This window comes from Nothobranchius furzeri, chromosome 19 (genome assembly GCF_043380555.1).
Source record: "Nothobranchius furzeri strain GRZ-AD chromosome 19, NfurGRZ-RIMD1, whole genome shotgun sequence".
Lineage (NCBI taxonomy): Eukaryota > Metazoa > Chordata > Actinopteri > Cyprinodontiformes > Nothobranchiidae > Nothobranchius > Nothobranchius furzeri.
In genome coordinates this window covers 15274943-15298737 of record NC_091759.1, presented here as the reverse complement: position 1 = coordinate 15298737, position 23795 = coordinate 15274943, and the positions used below count along the sequence as shown (strand labels likewise).

General features: G+C 46.0%; 2 protein-coding genes across 5 annotated transcripts; one reads left to right on the top strand and one right to left on the bottom strand.

The window, feature by feature from the left end:
- Positions 1–11624: 11624 nt before the first annotated feature.
- Positions 11625–17226, bottom strand: LOC129164544 (uncharacterized). 3 transcript variants are annotated; one of them, XM_070547666.1, is made up of 3 exons: positions 14786–15815; positions 14497–14696; positions 11625–14423 (listed from the first exon to the last, which is right to left on the bottom strand). In XM_070547666.1, the coding sequence occupies exon 3, from the start codon at positions 13801–13803 to the stop codon at positions 12526–12528; it is 1278 nt and encodes a 425-aa protein (XP_070403767.1). In that variant the 5' UTR covers positions 13804–14423; positions 14497–14696; positions 14786–15815; the 3' UTR covers positions 11625–12525. The 3 variants fall into 3 exon arrangements, 2 of the variants coding, with proteins under 2 accessions (XP_070403767.1, XP_070403768.1); XR_008564089.2 differs by having other exon boundaries at positions 14339–14423; positions 14786–17226; XM_070547667.1 differs by lacking the exon at positions 14786–15815 and having other exon boundaries at positions 14497–14771.
- Positions 17227–21054: 3828 nt separating this feature from the next.
- On the top strand, positions 21055–22831 carry LOC107394363 (uncharacterized). Of its 2 annotated transcripts, none has more exons than XM_015973289.3 (3): positions 21055–21120; positions 21192–21271; positions 21688–22831. In XM_015973289.3, the coding sequence occupies exons 1-3, from the start codon at positions 21070–21072 to the stop codon at positions 22106–22108; spliced, it is 552 nt and encodes a 183-aa protein (XP_015828775.3). In that variant the 5' UTR covers positions 21055–21069; the 3' UTR covers positions 22109–22831. The 2 variants fall into 2 exon arrangements, with proteins under 2 accessions (XP_015828775.3, XP_054600937.1); XM_054744962.2 differs by having other exon boundaries at positions 21070–21120; positions 21184–21271.
- The last annotated feature ends 964 nt before the right edge of the window (positions 22832–23795 follow it).

Here is a 23795-nt window from a genome sequence, read left to right as displayed (position 1 = left end):
TTTATTCTACACACATCACAGATGTAGCTAAATAACCCAAGAAATGATTCCCATCTGAACATCTGAGCTGGACACTGCTCAGCGCAGCTCGCTGTCAGCGTGTACTACATAAGGTCCACAGCGAGCTGAAGATGTGGAGAGGGGCTTGGAGCGCGTCGCAGAACCAGAGCGCATGCGGGAAGATTCCTCCCACTGAAGCGAGAGTTTTCCAAACCCGGTCTCTCAGAGAGACTTGTCACTTAGAAAATGTTCCCTGATTATGAAACTTTGGCTGAATAGCGCTTGTTCCTGTCTCCAATGTGGCGACACATCCAGGAGCCGTCTGAGGAGAAGCCCAGAATCTCACATCCTCGTCAGCTCAGAAAGCGCCTATATGATTACGCACAAGCGTGACCCGTCAACCCGGTCTCACAGTAAGACCGGGTTGGACCTGTTCAGGTTTACGCAGACAATCTTTACATTTAGAATTGGCTTACAGATGTAAAATTAATGCAGTAAAATATAAAGCATTTTATTTGAATATCCATTCATTATTTTACAAGCACAGAGAGCCGCATCAGATGGATGGAAGAGCCGCGAGTTGCCGACCCCTGCCCTAGACAATAGGGATGAGAATTCCGGCTCTTTTTAGAGAGCTGGTTCTTTTGGCTCAGCTCACCAAAACGAGCCGGCTCTTTCAGCTCCCAAGTGGCTCCTCAGATTTTCTGTTGCGTAGAGTACATTTATAACCAAAATAATGCTATACTATATGTAAAATGATTTACTTATGTAAAAAATGCAATATATCAAATATTTATTATTTATATGGATTTAATAACTGAACACTTGAAAGAAATGTCCACTTTCCGATTGCTGGCGCTCATTTTCTCACCATCTTCGTCGCACTCATCGACATATAAATATTGGACAATGGGTTTCCATAGACTCCAATAACACGTTTTTGAGGAAAAATGGGAGGTGGCCACCACCGCCATTTTGACTGTGTCACAGGTTCCGTCAAGCCCAGACAATTCCACAAAAGGGAAGAGAGGTGGAGCTGTGGGTGGGGCTGTAAGGCTGGGATCAACTGACGACACCCAGTTGAACTAGCTACAAGCTAACCTGAAGCTAACCCAAAGCTAACACGGAGGTGGAAGCTAAGCTAACGGAGGTAGCAACCTAGCTACAACTGGAGTTAACTGTGCACAACACCAGAGCTTCTGAGTCAGAGATACGCCGGGCTGACCGCTGGGTAAAACCGGGTGGAACACAGAGGTCTCCGAGAGCTCCACAAGCCGGCAGCCGCACAGCAGACAAGCGCCGCTGCGATCTGAGATGTGCAGAGCTGCCGCTGGGGAGAACCGGGTGGAAAGGTTTCCATCCCAGAGCTCTACAAGCCGGCAGCCGCGCAGCACACAGAAGCCGCGATCAGACAGAGATGCGCTGAGCTGCGGGGAGGGGAGAACGGGTGGAAAACATCGATCTCCCGAGAGCTCCACAAGCCGATAGTGGGAACCCAGCTCCAACCAACATGTTATATTTCAACCCATTTTCTAAAGTGCAGCATTATATTAAATGCACTGGGTTTTACCCTATTACATTTAAATTTCATGGTTAAACAGTACATGTTAAAATCTAAGCTCAGCTCGGCAGTGACCTAAAATACATAATTATAATTTTACTTACTGAAAAAAATGAAGTGGAGATTCCTTGGAAACTCTATTAGTGCAATTAATGCCACAGCAAATCATTTTGTCCAACAATTGCACAAATAATGTCCAAAAAAGAATACACACACACAGAGACTCAAAATCCCGGAGCAGTTTCCAGGCCAGACCGAGGCTCTACCGAGGCCTTTCCACGGAGCTAGCTCTGTGGTCACGTGGGTCTGATGCTCATTAATTATACAGAATTTTAGGCTTTTAATACACTTAAACAGAAGAGTGAGAAAAAAATTCACCCCCCTCAGAGTTGTCATGAGTGTAAACTAGATCATTTAAACCAAAAACATGTTTTGGTACCAGGCTGTAAACATGTTTATTTCTGCTGTGAAATTGGTATTTTTAACATGGGAGTCAATGAGGATTTGCTCGCTTCTCACACCAGCCCCTAGTGGATGAGGGTGGAACTGCAATTTCTGGTACATCCGGGTTGAGACCAATTTCTGAGCCGCATTGTGGGGGCTTGTTCTGGACACACAGTTACACATGTTGGCCAATCGCCTGTAGCTTTCACCAAAGCAAGAGGGGAGGGGGGAGGGGACGGCCCACAATGACGAGCCGGCTCCCATCGTTCACTTCAAAGAGCCGACTCTTAGAGCCGGTTCGTGCGCGACCGCCACATTACTACTAGACAAACAAGCGTGTTTTTGCATGGGTGCCTATGGGTCTGAGTTGCTCTGCTTGTCTCAAAAGTTTTAGTTTTGTCTCCTCAAGATTTTCAAACAGGAAGGAACTAAACACTGCTGTTGGTAGGGATGCTAATCGGACTTGATACGCAGATCGTGTGTCAGAGAGGACATTTTTTATCCTTTTTCCGAATCTGGGTAAGGTCAGCAACAAGATGAAACAGCTGGATGGTGGAGGTATTTATGTGGAAGAGTGGATTGTCAGTGTGGAGTATATAAAAGGGGCGCGTATATTTGTTCCACACATTTATCCGGTGGAACAGTTCTAGATTCAAGAATAATGAGCTGATACTAGCAACACTCTCAGATGTGGAGTTATCCAGGAGGGAGCCGTGTAAACGAAGAAGTCCAGTTGAACATCTCAGCATCCAAACGTCTACGAAAAAGGGCTTCTGTCCAGAGGTGGGTGGTATGTAAAAAGTAAGGACACAAATAATAACCTAAGAGTAAAATAAATAACTTAGAGAAAATGTTACTTGAGTAACTGAACATAAATGTTTCAATTTTATTCTTGTAGATTGTTTCTATCGATGTCTAAGCCCTCTGTCCGTGTTTTTCATTCAGCAAACGTCTAGCATTAGCATCCAGCAGTGCATGGGGACGTCAACTATAGAATACGCTATTGACTAGCTTTTCTTGTCGGAGCATTTCTATGCTTTGTTTCGATTGATGACTAATGCAGGAAATAGGCTAGAAGACTATTTCCATGTTCAACCTGCATGTTGATCATATTTAAAAAATTACAAGTAAGAAAATGCTTTCTTAGCTCGCTCCTAAAACACTCAAGTAAGCAAACTATATCTTATCTGTGCATTTCTCACATAACAAATGACTGTTTTCATGTATGTGACGCATGAAGGTATTTTCTAAAAATCACAATATTTAAAAGCATTTGTTTGAATTTAAATGCATTAGTTACTTATGTAATGTCCACAAATGGTCAGTTTTCACCTACAGATTAACCTACAGGTCATCGGTCATCTACAGACCTAATTCCATCCTATGAGGTGGATTTTATATCCTATCTACCAATAAGCCACAAGATCCTGCACTGCTTGTTGACATCCTGGAATCATAACATTGACATCCAGTTCTTTCCAAGGTCCCTCACAGAGCACCCTTTTATCTAAGACTCTGCTTCACAGAGGAAAGAAGAAAGAAGATTTAAAATTAAATATGAACTTCCAAAAAACGCATAAGCTAGATAATCATTAAATAAATGTTTGTTTATTGCTACTTATGCTAATTAATATATTGAAATGCTTTCATTAATCTGTGCTTAATGATTGGAGTTGAAATGAATATTGTGATTACGGTTACATTGATTGATATGTTTCAGCATGTTGATGTGACAAGGTCATCACCATTTGCACTCACACAAGAACAAGTATGGTAAAGTTAAACCCGTGACACATAAGTAGTCCTTTACCCAGATCAGAGCCTCCGGTATCAAGGAAGCCGTGTTTCTGAGATTCTTGGTAATATTCCTCAAACTTGTCAACCTCTGGTTGGCTACACAATCATAACATGAGAACAGAAAAACCAGATTACTCAGGTTTTCCCTCAGTTCTAGAGAAAGCTTCAGACCGGCCACCTGAAGCAAAACACTTCCTTAACCACCAAAGCTTTTGACACGTCGTCAAAACCTTTTTGCACCTGCGAAGCTAATAAAGCAAGCAGTTCCTGCAGAACGAGCTGATATTGTTTAGACTCCTTAAGAGTCCACCAGAGACGTGCAGTCCCATCCATCCGTCGTGACCTGAGACATCTCTGGACTGAAGCGTTGGTGCCACGGTATTCTACAGCCCTTCAGTGCCAGAGGTCAGCCGACCTCTCTGACCTTCGGATCCACCAAGAGGGTCTCTGAAAAACAGGTGAAGTAGACACACAGAAAGCGTCTGATGTGGTTTTGATAATAATCAACTTCGTAGCTTAACACAAACCAAATTATTTTACATCCAGAACTCACCTCTCCTAGATACGGAAGTTCTGACCAACATCGCATTCACACATAGGTTCCATCCATCACAGTAAATGCTTAGTTAACTTGTCGTGTTTTAATTGTTGGTAAAATAAATTCTTACTTTTATACTCCTGACTGTTTCCTGAATCAAAACGAAGTGTGTACAATCCCCTGATAAATAAGGAACCCTAGAATCTTCTGATTAAAGCACAATAAAGACCAGGCAGGCTGATATTCTATATTTAGATAAAGTATCACAGCTTATTGGTCCTACGTAGAGGTTATATATTTATTGAGCTCTTAAAGCACTCAATTTACCAAACCCTACACTTATGAGATGCACAGTAATTTTCACATCTTCCTCTTAATAATGTAGCTTTACTTTAGTGTTTTTGGAGACATCATGTTAAAATGTTTGTGCAGCACTCAACAAAGAAACATTAGCCTTGGTTTAGAGTAGGTTTGCTCCCTCATTATCCACTTCTTGGATAACACTCAACAGTTCATGCTAAAGTGAGCAACAGACTGAGATTTCAGACACTAATTGCTGTTGTTTTGTCATCAGTAAAATCTGCTTTTCTTTTTATTCCCTAGTTTCTGTAGAAAGAGCTTTCTGGCCTTGGACTCAACCAATTCCCCTGTGAAAAGTGGGGAAAACAAAAAATATGTTCCTATTGTTTTCTTCCTCCTAACCCACCCAGTTGAAGACTCACTTGGTTTTGTTTTGATTAAGGATGCCCCAAATTCTAGCTCATGAATTAGATTGGATCAGATCACTTTCATCGATTGGTATTGGATAGGTATAATAAAACTCAACCCCCAATTTCTATTTTTGACCATCTATTATAGACTTTAGGTGAATGAATGAATCCAGTGCGCAACGGCACGCAACAGGCTCCAGCAGGTGATGGCTGTGTGCTTTTTATTCCCAGCGGGGCAGGGGAACTCATTCCTGGTCCGGAGCAGGCCCGCAGCTGCGCGGTATAGCCAACATAATTTGGTATATAAGTCACTCCGGAGTATAAGTCGCAGGACCTGCCAGACTATGAAAAAAATTGCGACTCATAATCCGGAAAACACGGTACTTTGAGGCTGATGTTTTCATAGTTAGACTCAGTAACTAATATGTCAAATTCTAGTTGGTTTGTATTCTTTTAAGATGCACAATATTCCTAAAATTTATTTAAAAACATAGAGAATCATGTTTATGAGAGCTGCCATGTTGCTATGGCGATTTAATGGTTATGTCTTAAGTGTGAATAATTCCTATGTTACCCCCATTTTTCAAAATGGGGGTAACATAAAAATGTGTGAGAATCCCTCTCAAAATGTAGTCCATTTACAATTTAGCATATTAAACAAATTAATATTTTAACAGGCATCAGCATTGTAAGAAATGTGTGAATCAAGCTGAGTCAGAATTATTTGATGTTATTTAAAATCCAAGACGGCATTATTTTAAACTTGTACCGAAACCAACCACTAGGGGTCTTCTCTGTTTCACCTTTGACTTCCAAGCTCTGGTTGGATGTCTATAGTAAATATTTATACAGAGATGATTTGGCTGTGTTAGAATTTCTATGGTGACAAACCCTTTTCACTGAGAAAACCAAACGTAGTTCCTGTTCAGACCTGCACCGGGCTGAAGTGGTTCCAAGTCCACAGCTTGAAGCACGAATGTTCACACCTGTTATTAAAATCTGTCTGGACTGATCATGTCTGAGTCACCTGCTCTACATGTAAATAAATACGTAACCACGTCAAACAGTAGGCTGAGTCAGCATAAACATGACATCAGCAGGTCCACAGATATTCAGCCACTAATCACTTCTCAGACAGCACAGTTCAGTCATCCGAGTCTCGTTTTTGTGGAGTCATTTCCTCAACTTGGCAGCAGCGGAGTGATGCTGTTACAAGTCAGGTTTGTGAAGTGCAAAGAGTAAGGTGAATAAATTGAATAAAATCTGGGAATTATGTGCCTTAAACGAGCTGCTAAAAAAGTCTGGTTTGTGACATCACAAACGGGGAACTTCTAACTTCTCTTGGCTGGAGGAGCAGCAGCTCCACTTTGAGGCCCTCTGGGATGTCAGAGCTTCTCAGCTTATAGCAGCCTACACGAGGGATGGGTGAGCATGGCCAGCTCCAGCTTGTTGTCTTAAAGTGACAGAGCCCTGAAACGGCTCATTCTGGAAGGTATTGAAAAGGTTACGAATAAAACTGCTGAGAATGCAGAAATAAATACTTTTGTATAAATCATGGAGCATATGTTTTAAATATAGAAGTCATAATAGGCCTTTTCAAGCAATACATATATTTTTCCTTCCCAGAATCCATACATTTCCTATAATTCATCATTATTTCACTCAGCATTATCAAATGCTGGTATCAGAACATGGAAAACACCACAGACCACCAATCAAAAAACATGAGCAATGGTCATAGAAGGAGAAAACAGTGTCAGATTGTCAACAAACAAGAAATTATTTTACTCATGTGGCAGCACCAATATCGTATCATAGAAAGTATAATAATTTTACAAGATGTAGTAAAAAGGCACCAGCCTTTCTTGCAGTACAAATCAATCTAAATCACTTCAGCTTGTAATGCTGAGCTCAGAAACTGACATTCACACTAATCTATCCATCTGCAATCAATAAAATCCCTGGGATGCACCCCCTGCTGGGACATATGTATTTTAGTTGTATGTGATACTTGCATGTCTAATCAGAGCTGACTGATCTGTCTCTGCTGGATAACAGCAGAGAGCCAAGCACATTTATGCGTGAGGCTTATTCTTGGCTGATTATTTCCTCGACTGTGGTAATGGCTGAAGATGAACAACGGAATCCATTTTTTCTGTAACAGGCTTAGTGTGAATCTGGTCTTCTTTGCCTCAAGGAAAAACCCACATAGACTCCCTTTATAGTCAAATGAGAAAAAAGCCATTAAATGATCCGTGTAAAATCGGTATTTCATGCTTGCTTCTGGTGACTACACTCAGCACGCAGCCTAAACAACGCTAGTCCGTCTCGAAAACGGACCCTGGATTAGGAAATAAACAGTTAAGAATGAAATTACAAATTCTGTGAACATCATTCAATCATGCACGTATTGTAACATAGTAAATACATTTAATTTGCTTGATATTAATAATAGATAAAAACATGAAGGATGCAAGTTTACAACAGGTAGCAAAACATCCTTTTTGATTTGCTAAAAAAGCACAAGTTATAAAACAAGACTCTTTTAGATTATCGCAGTATTCTAGACAAAACATCCAATTCTTTATTTGTACTCGTTTCTAAAAGGTACAAAATTAAGACAGAAATTCATACTGACAGCTTTGTCCATGACAGCGACGTTAAACGAGGTTATGTCTGGGATATTTTTTATCCAACAGTAATAAAAAGAAATTAAATACCTTAGTCCTAAAACTACTCCACTCTAATATTATTAATATAATTGGTTAATTTGAACATTATTTTCCAACCCTTTACACCATCTTCATTACACATTACATGGTTAATCAGGCAGAACAACATTCCTGCAGGAAGTGCCCCAGGCTACATCGGGGACATTAGTTGTTTTGGAATAAAACCTACAAAATTCTGTTAAAAATGTGAGGATTTTTGGTCAAAAATTAGGTTGAATTAAATGTTTTGATTAAATTGATGTTTTGCTGAAAGGACTTCCAGATGAAGGCGAGGCAGGAAGCAGCATAATTTACTGACTCCCATGCGGCTTAACTACCCCCTGATATTGACAAGTTAAAACATAATTGACAATAATTATAATAGTATGCCAGGGGGTAGTAAGAGGAGGACAAGAGGAACTCAGCTACAAAATGCGGAGGAAGAGGTTTTTTCACCGAAAGAAGCTGACAGCGCTAGCAAGCTAAAACCACACAGAGCTATGGAGGCCATTGAAGCGAACATTCTCACGGAGCTGAAAGGAGTTCAAGCTAACTTGAAAAAAGAAACAACTGAGCGGACTGGGCTGGTGAAATCAGAAATGACAGAGTTTAGAAAAGACATGGGAAGACGACTTGACAAGACTGCTGTGGACATGAAAGAGGCCACAAACAGGATCGAGGAAGTCGAGCAGAGGGTGGCTGGCATGGAGGAAATTGCCGCAGATGCCAAGGACGTCCTCGGCTATACTCTCCAGCTGCAAGAGGACCTCCAGTCACGTATATCTGACCTGGAAGCCAGTTCACGCAAGAACAACATACGTATTCATGGCATAGCAGAGGGAGAGGAAGGGGACATCATGTCTGAGTTCATCGAGACCTTCATGAAGAAAGAACTCTCCCTAACGGACAGTAATTTGGGCATTCAGCGCCGTCACTGTTCCCTGGGCCCCAAACCATTACCGGGAGCCAACCCTAGATCCATTGTGATATATTTCTTGGAGTATAAGATGGGAGAAAAGATCCTCCGCTCGGCGTGGGCTAAAAAAGAAATCCAGCTAAAAGGAAGTGTCACGATTGGGAGCCAAAAGGAGGTTAGGACCCAAAAATACAAAAAAGCAGATGACGCTTAGTGGAGCAATAATGTAAAATCCTTTTATTAATAAGTCCAAAAAGGCAGGAGCCAAAACACAAAAATCAGAGTCCCAAAATACAAAACCTAGAATCCAAAAACGAAGATCAAATCTAGAGGGGGGGATGAGACAAAGGTGACAACAGAACAATGACCCAACAACAGACAGAGATGCAGACATGGTTATATACACTGGGGCATGGTGGGAGGCAGATAGGCTGCAGGTGTGTGGGGAGAGAAACCAAGTGAAAGCAATTAACTAATCAGGGAGGAAACTAACATGACCTAAGAGTAAAAACCTAAAGACAAGAAAAGCAGCAAAAATAACTAATATTCTAAGGGGAAGGAAACTACAAAAACCTGTGGGAAAACATACTAAAGAGACTAATGAAATGAGAAGCTGAACCTATGAAAACTCCAGAGGGGTGACTGGGGGAGACCAAAGGAACAGGACCTGGGAGGGATAATCTGGAGGGCTGAAGACCAGGGGACACATGAGGAACACAAAGAGACACATAAGGGGATTCTTAGAGGGGAATAGAGCACACAAGGAGACACATGAGGGAGACGCCGACACAGACCATGACAGTGCCCCCCCCCCCCCCCCCCCCCCCAAGGGGCGGATACCAGATGCCAAAAACACGAACAAAACAACACCACAGACAAAAAACAAGACAAAACAGGACACGAGAAACCACAGGGTGGGAGAGGAGGGACCAAACAAAAAACAACCCAAAAGGGCGGGCGAGGAGGGAACAGAGAACTCTGGGAGGCCGGCGACAGGGAACTAGGGAACAGGGGACTCTGGGAGGCCGGCGACGGGGAACCAGGGAACAGGGGACTCTGGGTGGCCGGCGACGGGGAACCAGGGAACAGGGAACTCTGGGAGGCCGGCAACGGGGAACCAGGGAACAGGGAACTCTGGGAGGCCGGCGACGGGGAATCAGGAGCCGGGACCTGGGAAGCCTGGGGGGCCGGCGATGGGGAGTCAGGAGCTGGGAAGCCTGGGGAATGGGGACCCTGGAGTAGAACAACAAAGAGGGAACTTCAGAGGAAGACGACAAAGAGGGGACTTCAGAGGAGGACAATGTAGAGGGGACTTCAGAGGATGACAACGTAGAGGGAACTTCAGAGGAGGGGGACGAGGAAGGCATTCAGGAGGATGAGGACGAGGAAGGGATTCAGGAGGAGGAGGAGGACGAGGAAGGCATTCAGGAGGACGAGGAAGGGATTCAGGAGGAGGAGGAGGACGAGGAAGGGATTCAGGAGGAGGAGGAAGAGGAAGGGATTCAGGAGGACGAGGAAGGGATTCAGGAGGAGGAGGAAGAGGAAGGGATTCAGGAGGAGGAGGACAAGGAAGGGATTCAGGAGGAGGAGGACGAGGAAGGGATTCAGGAGAAGGAGGAAGAGGAAGGGATTCTGGAGACGGGGACACAGGGAACTCTGGAGACGGGGACACAGGGAACTCTGGAGACAGGGACACAGGAAACTCTGGAGACGGGGACACAGGAAACTCTGGAGACGGGGACACAGGAAACTCTGAAGGTGGGGACACAGGAAACTCTAGTGGAGGGAACGAAGACTCTTGAGGACGAGGGGACAAAGTCTCTGCAGGATGGTAAGGGGACAAAGTTTCTACAGGATGGCGAGGGGACAAAATCTCTGCAGGATGGTGAGGAGTCAAAGTCTCTGCAGGATGGTGAGGGGACAAAGTCTCTGCAGGCTGATGATGGGACAAAGTCTCTGCAGGCTGGACCGGGGACAAAGTCTCTGCTGGCTGGACCACAGACGAAGTCTCTTGGACAGACTGGACCGGGGACGAAGCTTCTTGGACAGGCTGGACCAGGAACAAAGCCTCTTGGACAGGCTGGACCGGGAACAAAGCCTCTTGGACAGGCTGGACTAGAGACGAAGCCTCTTGGACGGGCTGGACTGGGGACGAAGCCTCTTGGACGGACTGGACCGGAGCCTCATGGATGGGCAGGACCAGAACCTCGTGGACGGGCTGGACCGGAGCCTTGTGGACGGGCTGGACCGGAACCTCTTGGATGGGCTGGACGGGAACCTCTTGGATGGGCTGGACTGGAGCTTCTTGGATGGGCTGGACCTGAACCTCGTGGATGGGCTGGACCGGAGCCTCGTGGACGGGCTGGAGCTGATGATGGTTGCGACGCCGTCAACGAGGACAGTTCATCGAAGGAGCGGGGATGACGTTGGTAGAAACAGAGGAGGATTGACGGCCCACCAGAGAGGATGCGGCAGCGCAGTCAGGAACAGGTGATGGAGTGGAAGCTCGGCCCATCGGAGGTGCCACGATGGTGCCAGCTGAAGCAGGGGGTAATGAGATGTGACAGCCCACCGGAGACGAGGAGGTGGCGCTGTCCGGACCAGGTGAAGGTAAGGTGACTTGGTCCATCGGAGATGCCACGATGGCGCCGGCTGGAACAAAGGGAGGTGAGGAGTGACAGCCCACCGGAGACGGAGAGGTGGCGCTGCCAGGAACAGGCGAGGGTGTAAAGGCTTGGCACATCAGAGTTGTGGAGATGCATATGGATGGTGGTGGTGGTGATGGTCTGTAGCCGAAGGTCACCAGCAGCTCCTTGGCGAACAGCCAAAACGAAACCTTTTCTATGGGGTGGATGTCGAAGTATTGGGTGGCCCACCGCAAGGCTCTGCCTCCCAGGCAGAGCACCAGGTATGAAACCTTATTAAACTCAGAGGAGTTCAAGTCCACGCAGCTCGCCACATCCTAGATAAATGTCCGGCAGGTCTCTTGCTCTCCGTAATAGCGATACATCTGGGTTATTCGCTGGGTCATTCTGTCACGATGGGGAGCCAAGAGGAGGTTAGGACCCGAAGATGCAGAAAACCAGATGACGCTTAGTGGAGCAATAACGTAAAAATCATTTTATTAATAATAAGTCCAAAAAGGCAGGAGCCAAAACACAAAAATCAGAGTCCCAAAATACAAAACCTAGAATCCAAAAACAAAGATCAAATCTAGAGGGGGGAACGAGACAAAGGTGACAACAGAACAATGACCAAATGACAGACAGAGACGCAGACATGGTTATATACACTGGGGCATGATGGGAGGCAGATAGGCTGCAGGTGTGTGGGGAGAGAAACCAAGTGAAAGCAATTAACTAATCAGGGAGGAAACTAACATGACCTAAGAGTAAAAACCTAAAGACAAGAAAAGCCAGCAAAAAATAACTAATATTCTAAGGGGAAGGGAAACTACAAAAACCTGTGGGAAAACATACTAAAGAGACTAATAAAATGAAAAGATGAACCTATAAAAACTGCAGAGGGGTGACTGGGGGAGACCAAAGGAACACAGGACCTGGGAGGGATAATCTGGAGGGCTGAAGACCAGGGGACACATGAGGAACACAAAGAGACACATAAGGGGATTCTTAGAGGGGAATGGAGCACACAAGGAGACATAAGGAAGAAGGAGACACAGACCATGACAGGAAGACGTATGCATTTTGACCAAGACTACCCTAGTGATATTTTAGCTAAACGTACAGCGTACAACTCAGCCAGGAGGATTTTAAAAGAGAAGGGACTCCGCTTCCAAACCTTGTACCCATCCAGACTTTGAGTGTTTATGACAACATGCCTGTGGTTTATAACAACGCGCAAGATGCATCCGAGGACCTAAAGAAAAGGAAGATGGTGGAAGGTGGAGCGGACGACCCGGCAGCACATACCTCCGCACCCAGATCGAAGACACTCTCCTGGGAAAGAGCGAGCGGGACACCGCGGCAGAACTGAGAGACACGGGTGAAATACATCCAGGAAAACTCCAGGGATTTAAAAGGAATGATGGCAACACCTAAGCTTCTTCCGTAGCAAGAATGCAGCTTTCCTAAGGAAGACATGGAGTAATATGCTCTTCCTCCAAGTGGATGCTGCGGTGAGTGAGGATTGTTGGGTAGCAACACGAGGGGCGCCCTGGACACCCAAGGGTCTTCCCCTCTACTTTGAAGTTGGACATACAATTCAGATATGGAAGGGATCTCCAGACAGTCCTCTCCCCAACCTTCTCCACCAGCTCCTCCGGTAGGACCCCAAGGCGTTCCCGGACAAGACGGGAGATGTAACCTTTCCAACGTGTCCTGGGTCGACCCGGGGGCCTCCTGCCGGCAGGACATGCCCGAAACACCTCCCCGGGGAGGCATCCTGACCAGATGCCCAAACCACCTCAACTGGCTCCTTTCGATCCGGAGGAGCATCGCTTCTACTCCGAGTCCCTCCCGAATGTCAGAGCTCCTCACCCTATCTCTAAGGCTGAGCCCGGCCACCCTACGGAGGAAACTCATTTTGGCTGCTTGTATCCGCGATCTCGTTCTTTCGGTCATTACCCAAAACTCATGACCATAGGTGAGGATTGGGACGTAGATCGACCGGTAAATCGAGAGCCTTGCTTTCTGGCTCAGCTCCCTCTTCACCACGACAGATCGGCTCAGCGTCCGCATCACTGCAGATGCTGAACCAATCCGCCTGTCGATCTCCCGATCCCTCCTACCCTCACTCTTGAACAAGACCCCAAGATACTTAAACTCCTCCACTCTAGGTAGGACCTCTCCCCCGACCCGGAATTGGCAAGCCACCCTTTTCCGGCCGAGAACCATGGTCTCAGATTTGGAGATGCTGATCACGAACCTACCCAGCAAGGGCTGAAGGTCAGAGCTGGATGAAGCTGGGAGGACCACATCATCTGCAAAAAGCAGAGACGAGATTCTCCTGCCACCAAACTCGACACACTCCACACCACAGCTGCCCCTAGAAATTCTGTCCATAAAGGTAATGAACAGAACCGGTGACAAAGGGCAGCCCTGGCAGAGTTCAACCCTCACTGGGAACTGGTCCGACTTACTACCGGATATGCGGACCAAACTCATTCTCCAAATCCACAAAGCACATGTGGATTGGTTGGGCAAACTCCCATGCCCCCTCCATCACCCTTGCAAGGGTATAGAGCTGGTCCACAGTTCCACAGCCAGGACGAAAACCACTTTGCTCCTCCTCAATCTGAGATTCAACTATCGATCGGACCCTCCTCTCCAGTACCTTGGAGTAGACCTTTCTAGGGAGGCTGAGGAGTGTAATCCCCCTATAGTTGGAACACACCCTCAGGTCACCCTTCTTAAAGATGGGGACCACCACCCCGGTCTTCCACTCCACAGGAACTGCCCCCAATGACCACGCAATGTTGCAGAGACGTGTCAACCACGACAGCCCTACAACATCCATAGCCTTGAGATACCCAGGACGAACCTCATCCGCCCCCGGGGCTCCACCGCTGTGTAGTTGTTTGACTACCACTCGAGTTCAGATCAGGCGGGCCGTTCCTCCCAATCACACCCCTCCAGGTGTCGTGTCGGGCTGCAGTCTTTGAACCCACATGAAAGAATCACTAGCCGAGAGAGAGGTGAGTACAAATATAAATGTTTTATTATAAAAAAAATTAACAAGAACGAAGAGCGCTGATCCAAACTGGGCCAGGGGGAGTATTCCGATTCTAAAACAGAAGATAATGAAATGAATACTGAGAACCAAGAAAACACCATGGAGTAATGGTGGCGGAGTCTTACTGTGTGAAGTGGGGGTTTGAGCAGGAGAGGGAGGCAAGTCCGGTCTGAGCCGGAGATGGTTTGGTGGAGAGGAATAGCAGGCAGTAGAGTAATCCAGAACAGGTGAGCAGTGGAGAGCGGGAGATCAGAGGAGTTGAGTGGCGTTGGGTAATAATCCACTTCAGGCAGCAGGAAGCAGAGGCAAGAATCCAGGGCTGGTACTGGAGCAGACAAGGAGGATAAACTGAGCACAGGGGAGAAAAAAAAACACGAGGCTAGATTCAAACAGGAGCGAGGAGAGCTAGAGTACCCAACAATAGAGTATCAACCGGCGCTGAAGTGTGGCAACACCGCTCCTTATATCCTCTGGCCTGACTGATTGTAATCAGCTGCAGCTGTGGCTCTCCAACCTGCTCACCTGCAAACACTTAAGAGCACAGCAGCAGAGAAAAAGCAGAGCCATGACACCAGGTCAAGCTGTCATTGCCCACGTGAGCATTGAAGTCCCCCAGCAGGACAATGGAGTCCCCTGATGGAGTACTATCTAGCACTCGTCCCAGGGACTCCAAAAAGGGTGGGTACTCTGAACTGATATTTGGCCCATAAGCACAAACAACAGTCAGGACCCGTTCCTCGACCCCAGGAGAAGGTTCCAGTCCTGTGGAAGACATCCTGCCTTGTTCCAGTTACAAAGAAAACTCGCCCATCAGTCAATGACGACTACAGACCGGTTGCCCTGACATCCCACATCATGAAGGTCTTGGAGAGACTCCTGTTGGTCCACCTGAATAAGCAAACTAGAACATATCAGGACCCGCTGCAGTTTGCTTATCGCCATGGAGTTGGAGTTGAAGATGCCATCATCCAGCTGCTTCAACCAACCCACTGTCATCTGGACAAAGCAGGCAGCACTGTGAGGGTCATGTTCTTTGATTTCTCCAGTGCATTTAACACAATCCAGCCTGATGTACTTTGCCAGAAACTCCAGAAGACACAGGTGGGGGCCTCAACTATCGCCTGGATTAAAGACTACCTGACAAACGGACCACAGTTTGTGAGACTGAAGAACTGCACATCAAACCAGGCGATCAGTGACACTGGAGCACCACAGGGGACTGTACTCTCACCATTCCTTTTCACCCTGTACACCTCAGACTTCCAGTACAAGTCAGAGACCTGTCATCTACAGAAATACTCAGATGACTCTGCAGTTGTCGGGTGTATCAGAGATGGACAGGAAGCTGAGTACAGAGAGCTGGTGGAGCGCTTTGTGCCATGGTGTGGAAACAATCATCTGACATTGAACATGAACAAAACAAAGGAGATGATTTTAGACTTCAGAAGAAACAGGGTGGAGTCAAACACTGTTTCCATTATGGGAGAAGAAGTGGAGGTGGTTGAGGACTACAAATACCTTGGAGTTCACCTGGACAACAGACTGGACTGGAGAAAGAACAGCAAAGCCGTTTACAAGAAGGGACACAGCAGACTGCACTTCTTGAGGATGCTTAGGTCCTTCAATGTCTGTAAAAAGATGCTGCACATCTTCTACAAGTCTGTTGTTGAGAGTGTAATCTCTTCAGCCATCATCTGTTGGGGTAGCAGCATCAGAAGCAGGGACCTGAAAAGGCTCAACAGCCTAATAAAAAAGGCTGGTTCTGTTCTGGGGACGACTGTGGAACCACTGGAGGAGATAATGCAAAGAAGGATTCTCCAGAGAATCAAGAAAATGATGGACAACCCTGAGCATTCTCTTCACAAGACTGTCCGACAACGGAAGAGTGTCTTCAGTCAGAGGCTTCTTCAGTTTGGCTGCAACACTGACCGCTACTGGAGATCCTTCCTGCCAACAGCCATTGTAATATAGAACAACTCTTTGATGACTTGATTATTATTATTATTCTGAGCTACTACAGCAATCAATTTCCCTCTGGGATTAATAAAGTATTTTTGAATTGTGACTGTGTTTGTGTATGACTGTATATGTCAGTTGGGGCCTTTGACTCCTCCCCTCTCTTGGGACTTCTTTTGATGATATAGATCTTCGTCTCCCCTCCCCCTGCCACACCTGGTGTGGAGTGCGGTGCCTTGGTCTGCCTGGGTCGTGGCTCCCTGATCAATCCCGGTGGCTGCCTGGTGGGGTCTGGGTCCTTGGGCTCTGCTGGGTCCCCAGCGGGGGTGGTCGCCCATGGGTCCAGGGTCATTGGGTCCCGGGCTCGGCCGGCTAGGGGGTGGGAGGCTGCGGGCGGGCCTGTGGGCTAGCCGCCGATATCTCCCGGGACTCTGCCGGCTGCTGGTTGTGGCCCCCCGGGGTGATCCTCTGTGCCTCTCGAGGGGGACAGGGGCTTTTCTGGTTGCAGTCTCCCTGGAGTTCCTGTGCTCTGGGGCAACTCCTGGATCTCTGGGACATGGAGCTCCCTCCATCTCCTGCACATCTTTAGGGGGCAGATCTGTGGCCCCTCACACTCTCTGTTGGACGCTCCTATAGATAAACCTTACATAAACAAGTGCGTGTACACACACAGGTGCTCACATGGTGCTCTCATAAGTATGCACTTTGGCACGTTCAACCCATGTCTTAAGGCTATGGTGGGCACTTAATGCACTGTGATTTATTATCGTGTGATTGTTCAGTTAAACAATGTTGATTATATAGTTCATCATCAAGTTGATGCAGTGATAGCTTGATCTTGTTGAATTGTTGTTGTGTCCCTTTTTTTTCTTCTCTCTTTCTGCAGGTCTAGAAGCAGATTCTTGTTCATTATTTTTTATTTTTGTGAACCCCCCCCCCCCCCCCATCTTTTGTCTCTTCCTTTCTCTTTCACCTGTCTTCGTGTCTGATCGTAATTAAAAGGCATTCAAAAACAATAACAATAAAGTTTTAAGTATCAGGCGTGACATTAAAAGCAGACACTTTGATAATCCACCTGAGAGTAAATCCATAAGGCTTGTTACCAGCATTCAGACATCAATAGACTGTGTGCATCTTAGCATATGCTACTTCCGGGGGAAAAACTCCTGTAGAGTCTTTCGCTTCCGTTGTGAGCCACTGCAGGTTTGCCGGAGCATGTTTACGCTAGGATTTACAGTCGGGTTTTCCATCAGAAGTCAGCCAAATGGCTGAATTAAGCGGCGATTTAAACTTCTCAAGATGTTTCGGACATTTGCCGAATATATCTGTAGATGATGTTCATCGACTTGTTGATTTTTTTCCCCCGCGCCTCAGAGCAAAAGAGAGAAAGGATTCAAATTTTACATCTCTCAGTATTTGTATAATTTCAAAGGTAAGTCACAACAACACATCCTTCATTAATACTAATATATAGAGACCCTTAACACCGAAACAGCCATTTATTTTCTTTATCTTTTGGCTTTTTTCACGGTTTGTTGATATGCTGTGTGGTTGTTTGGTTAGGGTTAGCTCATCTGAGTGTAGCAGGGGAACATCTGGCTGTTGACTAACGTTCCCCCGTAGTTTGAATGCCTGTTTAAGGCATATTAACTGTCACTATACAGAGATGCGCTCCTTAATGTAGACGATGTGTCTTCTCATTTTGTAATGCATTTCTGCTTGTGTGTTGAGTGATGTAAACAACAAATCGATCACTCTTCAAATGTAAAAATTGATCATTTGATTTTTTTTTCATGAAAATATCTGCTTCAAGTGTCTGTATATATTATCTTTGTATTACAGTTCCTGCACCTATAACTTACCGAGTTATGGTGAGTCCAATCGTCACAATATTTTTTATGTAACTTTATATGTTATATTTATTTTGACCTTGTTATATTTATTGCTCCTCTGCCATTCCATCACAGGGGAGGGGGAGGTCCAGGAGGGGGAGGACCCAACCTTACCTGGATGTCCCATGTCTTATATATTCTGGAAGTTGTGCAAATGCAGGGATGGGCATAGATATTCTGCTGGGGTGGGGCTGGGTTGGTGCCCTCGGACTCCGTGAGGCTCTGTAATGCTGCTGCTTTGGGCCCTGGCAGGATGGGCTGGGGTCTCCATGCCCTGTGTGACATTTTGACAACAGAGGTGCCTATTGGGGCCAGTAGGGGAGCTGGCTCCCTGGAGGGCTAAGCCCAACCAGCCATTCCTCCCCATCCCCGCATATTTCTCTCCTCCTGCTCCCTCACATCATCACACAAACATACACATAGGACCTTGGGGGGTGGGCAAATCAGGGAGTGCGGGTATGGATCCCATTTCCGCATTCCTGTGGCAACCTGCCCCCCAATTTTATTTGCACCTTATACACTTCCACTGACGACATTCCACACAAACACACACTTAGGGTCTTGGGAGTGAGCACATTCCACGGCACTTAGCAGGGGGATATCTCAGGCTCCTCCCGGGTGCCGGTGCCCACTTCCAATTTTAAACCGCACTTAGACACCGAGGGCTGAGGGTGTAAGTGGGGTGGTGCGGTGGCATCAGCTGGCATAGGCCGGATGATGCCCGCACTGCCCACTCACCACAGCCATGTAGTACACCTCATGATCACACAACACTATATTGGAGCAGGCGGAGGGAGACTAGGGGGTCTTAGCCACCTCTGTTGTTGCTTGGCTTACTGGGGCTGGAGGCTAAGAGGGGGATCTGGCCGTCTGGTTGGGGTCTGGGGTGGTGGGTTGCTGTGCTGAGCGTTGGGCGGGGGGGCCTGCTCATCAGCACCCCAGCAGAAAGGGTCAAACTCTGGTTACCGGTAATGTTGTACCCAGTGTGCAGCAGTACCGGGACCAGAGTGAATAGGGTGTGTATGGGGAGCATGAGTGGGTGTCCGGCGTGCATTTTTGTAAGTCTTTGGTTGTATGTGCATGTGTGAGCATGAGGGAGGGAGTGTGTGACTGTGTTTGTGTATGACTGTATATGTCAGGTGGGGCCTTTGACTCCTCCCCTCTCCTGGAACTTCTTATGATGATATAGATCTTCATCCCCCCTCCCCCTGCCACACCTGGTGTGAGGGGCTGTTCCTTGGTCTGCCTGAGTGTTTGTGGCAACCGGGTCTGGGGGTTTAAGATTTTGGCATCTGCCGGATAGATCCCAGTGGCTGCCTGGTGGGGTCTGGGTCCCTGGGCTCTGCTGGGTCCCCGGCGGGGGTGGTCACCCCTGGGTCCCGGGTCGCTGGGTCCCGGGCTCGGCCGGCTAGGGGGTGGGAGGCTGCGGGCGGGCCTGTGGGCTAGCCGCCGATATCTCCCGGGACTCTGCCAGCTGCTGGTTGTGGCCCCCCGGGGCGATCCTCTGTGCCTCTCGAGGGGGCCGGGGGCCTTTCTGGTTGCAGTCACCTTGGGGTTCCTGTGTTCTGGGGCAGCGCCTGGATCTCTGAGACTTGGAGCTCCGCCCATCTCCTGTGCATCTTTGGGGGGTGGATCTGTGGCCCCTCACACTCTCTGTTGGGCGCTCCTATAGAGAAACCTTAAATAAACAAGCGCGTGTACACACACAGGTGCTCACATGGTGCTCTCATAAGTATGGGCTTGGGCACGTTCAACACATGTCTTAAGACTATGGCGGGCACTAAATGCACTGTGATTTATTATCGTGTGATTGTTCAGTTAAGCAATGTTGATTTTATATTTCATCATCAAGTTGACGCAGTGATAGCTTGATCTTGTTGTATTGTTGTTGTGTCCCTTTTTTTCCCTTTTGTTTTTTTTTTTGGTCTCTTTCTGCAGGTCTAGAAGCAGACTCTTGTTCATTATTGTTTATTTTGTGGACCCCCCCCCCTCCCCACCTTTTCTTTTCCTTTCTCTTTCACCTCTGTCTCCGTGTCTGGTCGGAATTACAAAGCATTCAACAACAATAACAATAAAGTTTTAAGTATCAGGCGTGACATTAAAAGCAAACGCTTTGATGCTCCACCTGAGAGTAAATCTGTAAGGCTTGTTACCAGCATTCACACATCAATTCTGCTTGCTTCACAGCCAGACAGGACACGGTAAAAAAAAAAAAAAAACATCGATCACTCTTCAAACGTAAAAATTGATCATTTGATGTTTTTTTTTCATGAAAATATCTGCTTCAAGTTTCTGTATATATTATCTTTGTATTACAGTTCCTGCACCTATAACTTACCGACTAACGTCATTCTGTTACTAACTTTACTAAAAGTTTTGTTTTTCTGCCGCGTCTGAAAACAATCACGGCACAGGAGAGGTGGTGGTCAGGGCAGAATGCTTCTTGTCCATGAAGAAGACCGAGAAAGCTCACAAACTCAGCGTAAGATCTTAAAAAGAGGCAGTGTGAAATTGTTGTGTTCAGAGTGTATAATGAAAAGGTTGGATGCAAATTATAGGATGTTGCTAGGATCATGTCAGGCTGTCATATCAGGGACGTGCTCAGAAATTAGTGCATTTGACAAACATGCTATCTTTAGAAATTGATTATATTTCTAGGGATATTCAATATTTATATTAAATACATTGAAATATTGTACTTTGTAGGTGGTACTGAAAGATTCACAGCCTGTGCAACTGCTGGACTTCGCCTGCATGTGTAAGGCTGGAAAAGCTTTATGCAACCACTGTGTTGCTCTTCTCTTTCAATCTGCACACTATTCGCAGTTCAAAGTCCAAGTTGTTCCCCCAATGTTAAGCTGCACTAAAGGTGAACAACAGTGGCATAAGCCGAGAGTTACGGTGAGTCCAATCGTCACAATATTTTTTATGTAACTTTATACATTACATTTATTTTGACCATAGTTTGATAGGGGATAAAGCCTGGCCCTGTGGAGAAGATGGTTGTCCTCTCAGCCAAACCCAAAACAAGAAAGACCACAGAGGGAGTGCGGTAAGTACTGGCTACTGATGGGGTTTCAGATAATATCACAGCATTTTATAGGGCAATAATATTTAATACAGAATGGGGGGCAGTTTGTTTACTGTTTTCAAACGGCAGATTCTCATGGTGATATATATAGTGATGGCTAAATGAAGTTTTCTGAATCACCTGAAGCTTGTATCAAAAAAGGTTCACTACTCTGGGCTTCCTAACACAGGGCTCTAGATCAGTGTTTTTCAACCACTGTGCCGCGGCACACTAGCATGCCGTGAGAGGTTTTTTGACGCATGCACAGGAGCTTCAGATTCAAACACGCCATCAGAGGTAATATAGTGAGTTATAGGGCCTACCAAGTAATAAATGTGATTGGTTTCAACATTTATGTATTGATTACAATTTTCTGTATGTGTGTTCTTAACATTCAGGAGCAAACTGTACAAAGGCCTTCACTGGGCCCTTCCTGACCTCTCGGTTCTGCGGGTTTCTGAAGTCTACCAACCTTTCTCCGATGCTGACCGGCCTATGATCTGCAGCATGGGAATAGGCGAAGACATCCCACTGGTGGACTCACTGCTCGGCAAAGTGCAACAAGGAAGTCCACTTTCTTATCAGCAACCACCCAAAGAGAAAGTGAAGACCCTCCATAATGCTCCACCTCCTCCACCATTGCCCCTGCAAGACTACAGACTGAAACCATCAGAATGCATGTTTGTCTGTTCCAGGAAGCAACAGCTGCACATGAAAAGTCTTGAGGTAACCCTCGATATGTCCCAGGGCATAGAATGTGCTACGCGAGAGCAGAGTGTGTGTGAGCCGACTGGCACAATGTACAGAGACCACAAGTGACTGCATCTCGATTTAGAGAGATCTGTCATGTGGGTGAGCTCTCCGAAGAGCTGCTGGCTGAACGCATCTTGAAAGGTACTCGCCAGACAGGCCCAATGAAGAGGGGTTTAGAGTTAGAGGCAGATGCTATCTGGGAATACTGCCAGATAAAACGAGTTAACCATTACAAATGTGGATTTGTGGTGCACCCGGCTGCACCATGGATTGGTGCATCACCAGATGGTATCATTTTTTACCCTTTAGAGCAACCTCAATTTGGCCATTTATAAATAAAATGTCCAAACATTAAAAATTATGTAGACGCACCTTACCTCAAGGTCATCAGTGGGACATTGCAGCTTAAACCATCACATGCCTATTATTGGCAAGTTCAGGGCCAGCTGCTAACTACAGGGATGAGTTGGTGTGAATGTGTGGTCTCTGCTCAAGAAGATGTGTTCATCCAAAGAATACAGAGGGATGAGGGTGTGATGGAGACAATGAAGAGTAAGATAGACATGTTCTATTTTCATGTGTTCATGGACAAATTCCTTGCACTGTCATAAATGGTTAGCTTGTTATTCCTGACTTAAATGTCATCAACACACATGGTCTGCAAAGGCATTTGTATTATTTTCCATGTTGTTCAATTTTTTTATGCATTAATATCTGCAGAGTTTGTGTTTAAACCATTACATAAATGTTCATATGTTTGCTGTTATAAAATTCACAGTATGTTAAAATATAGTTGATCATTTGAAAATTGAGTTTTTATTTCCGAATTCCAGAAAAATAGTATTTATCATTTTTAAATCTATTGCAGTCAATAAGAAGCACACAACAGAGCAAATGACAGTGCTGTTAAAGGAAGGCGGTTTTATTTGCAAAGTAAACAATAAAACATCTATCATTGAACTTTATTTAACCATGGAAGGGGTGTGTTAGCTCTTCATCAATTTTACTTAAAAACAAAATCAGCTACTTCTATTGTTGGGGAATAACCAAATACATGAATTTAAAATACATATTACAAAACCATAAAACAGTTACTCAAACTTAGTAGTAACACTTTCATCTCCATTTCAATATTAAAGGTAAGAATTTTGTATTCAGTAACGAAAAGAACTGCAGATTATTTTTCCAAATACTGGCTACCTCTCCCTACTACTAAACAGACAATACCGACTTCAAGCTTTTACTCGAGCACCCATTTTTTGACCAGGGGTCCGTATTGGTAGTTTGTGAGGAGACATATAACAGTAAAATTTGGTTAATACTTCCAGAAATGGAAAGAGGGATGACTGTGTCAAAAAGTTTGTTTTCTTTAACCCTCCCGATGGGCCTCTCCACGTGGAACCTCAGACTGGGTTCTAAGCACCTCCACCTCTGACATTTGGGCTTGCTTGGACAAAAAGGCTGGGCGATGGACTTTCCCAGGCACTAGCTCATTGATCAGAAACCCTTTGTCCACCATTACATCCATCTCGGGCGTTAGGAGGGAGGAGATGCAGGAGTGACGGAAAATTTCTTTGTCACTTATGGAGCCTTCAAAAAGTGCTGAGACAAATGTGAGTCTTCCATGGGGGGACATGCCAATCAACACTTTGAAGGTACAGTTCAACTTGTAAGCTGAAAACGCCTCGCTCTGGAGCAGAAGGGAGGAGGGTGTTTGGCACCTCATTTCAGTACAGTCAAGAATGACCTGAGT

Coding starts and splice junctions, on each gene's coding strand:
- LOC129164544 (XM_070547666.1), bottom strand. CDS start 13,803: ATGAGTTTGGTCCGCATATCCGGTAGTAAGTCGGACCAGTTCCCAGTG.
- LOC107394363 (XM_015973289.3), top strand. CDS start 21,070: ATGTTAAGCTGCACTAAAGGTGAACAACAGTGGCATAAGCCGAGAGTT. Junction 21,121..21,191: donor GGCATAAGCCGAGAGTTACG/GTGAGTCCAATC, acceptor ATAGTTTGATAG/GGGATAAAGCCTGGCCCTGT. Junction 21,272..21,687: donor AAGACCACAGAGGGAGTGCG/GTAAGTACTGGC, acceptor CTTAACATTCAG/GAGCAAACTGTACAAAGGCC.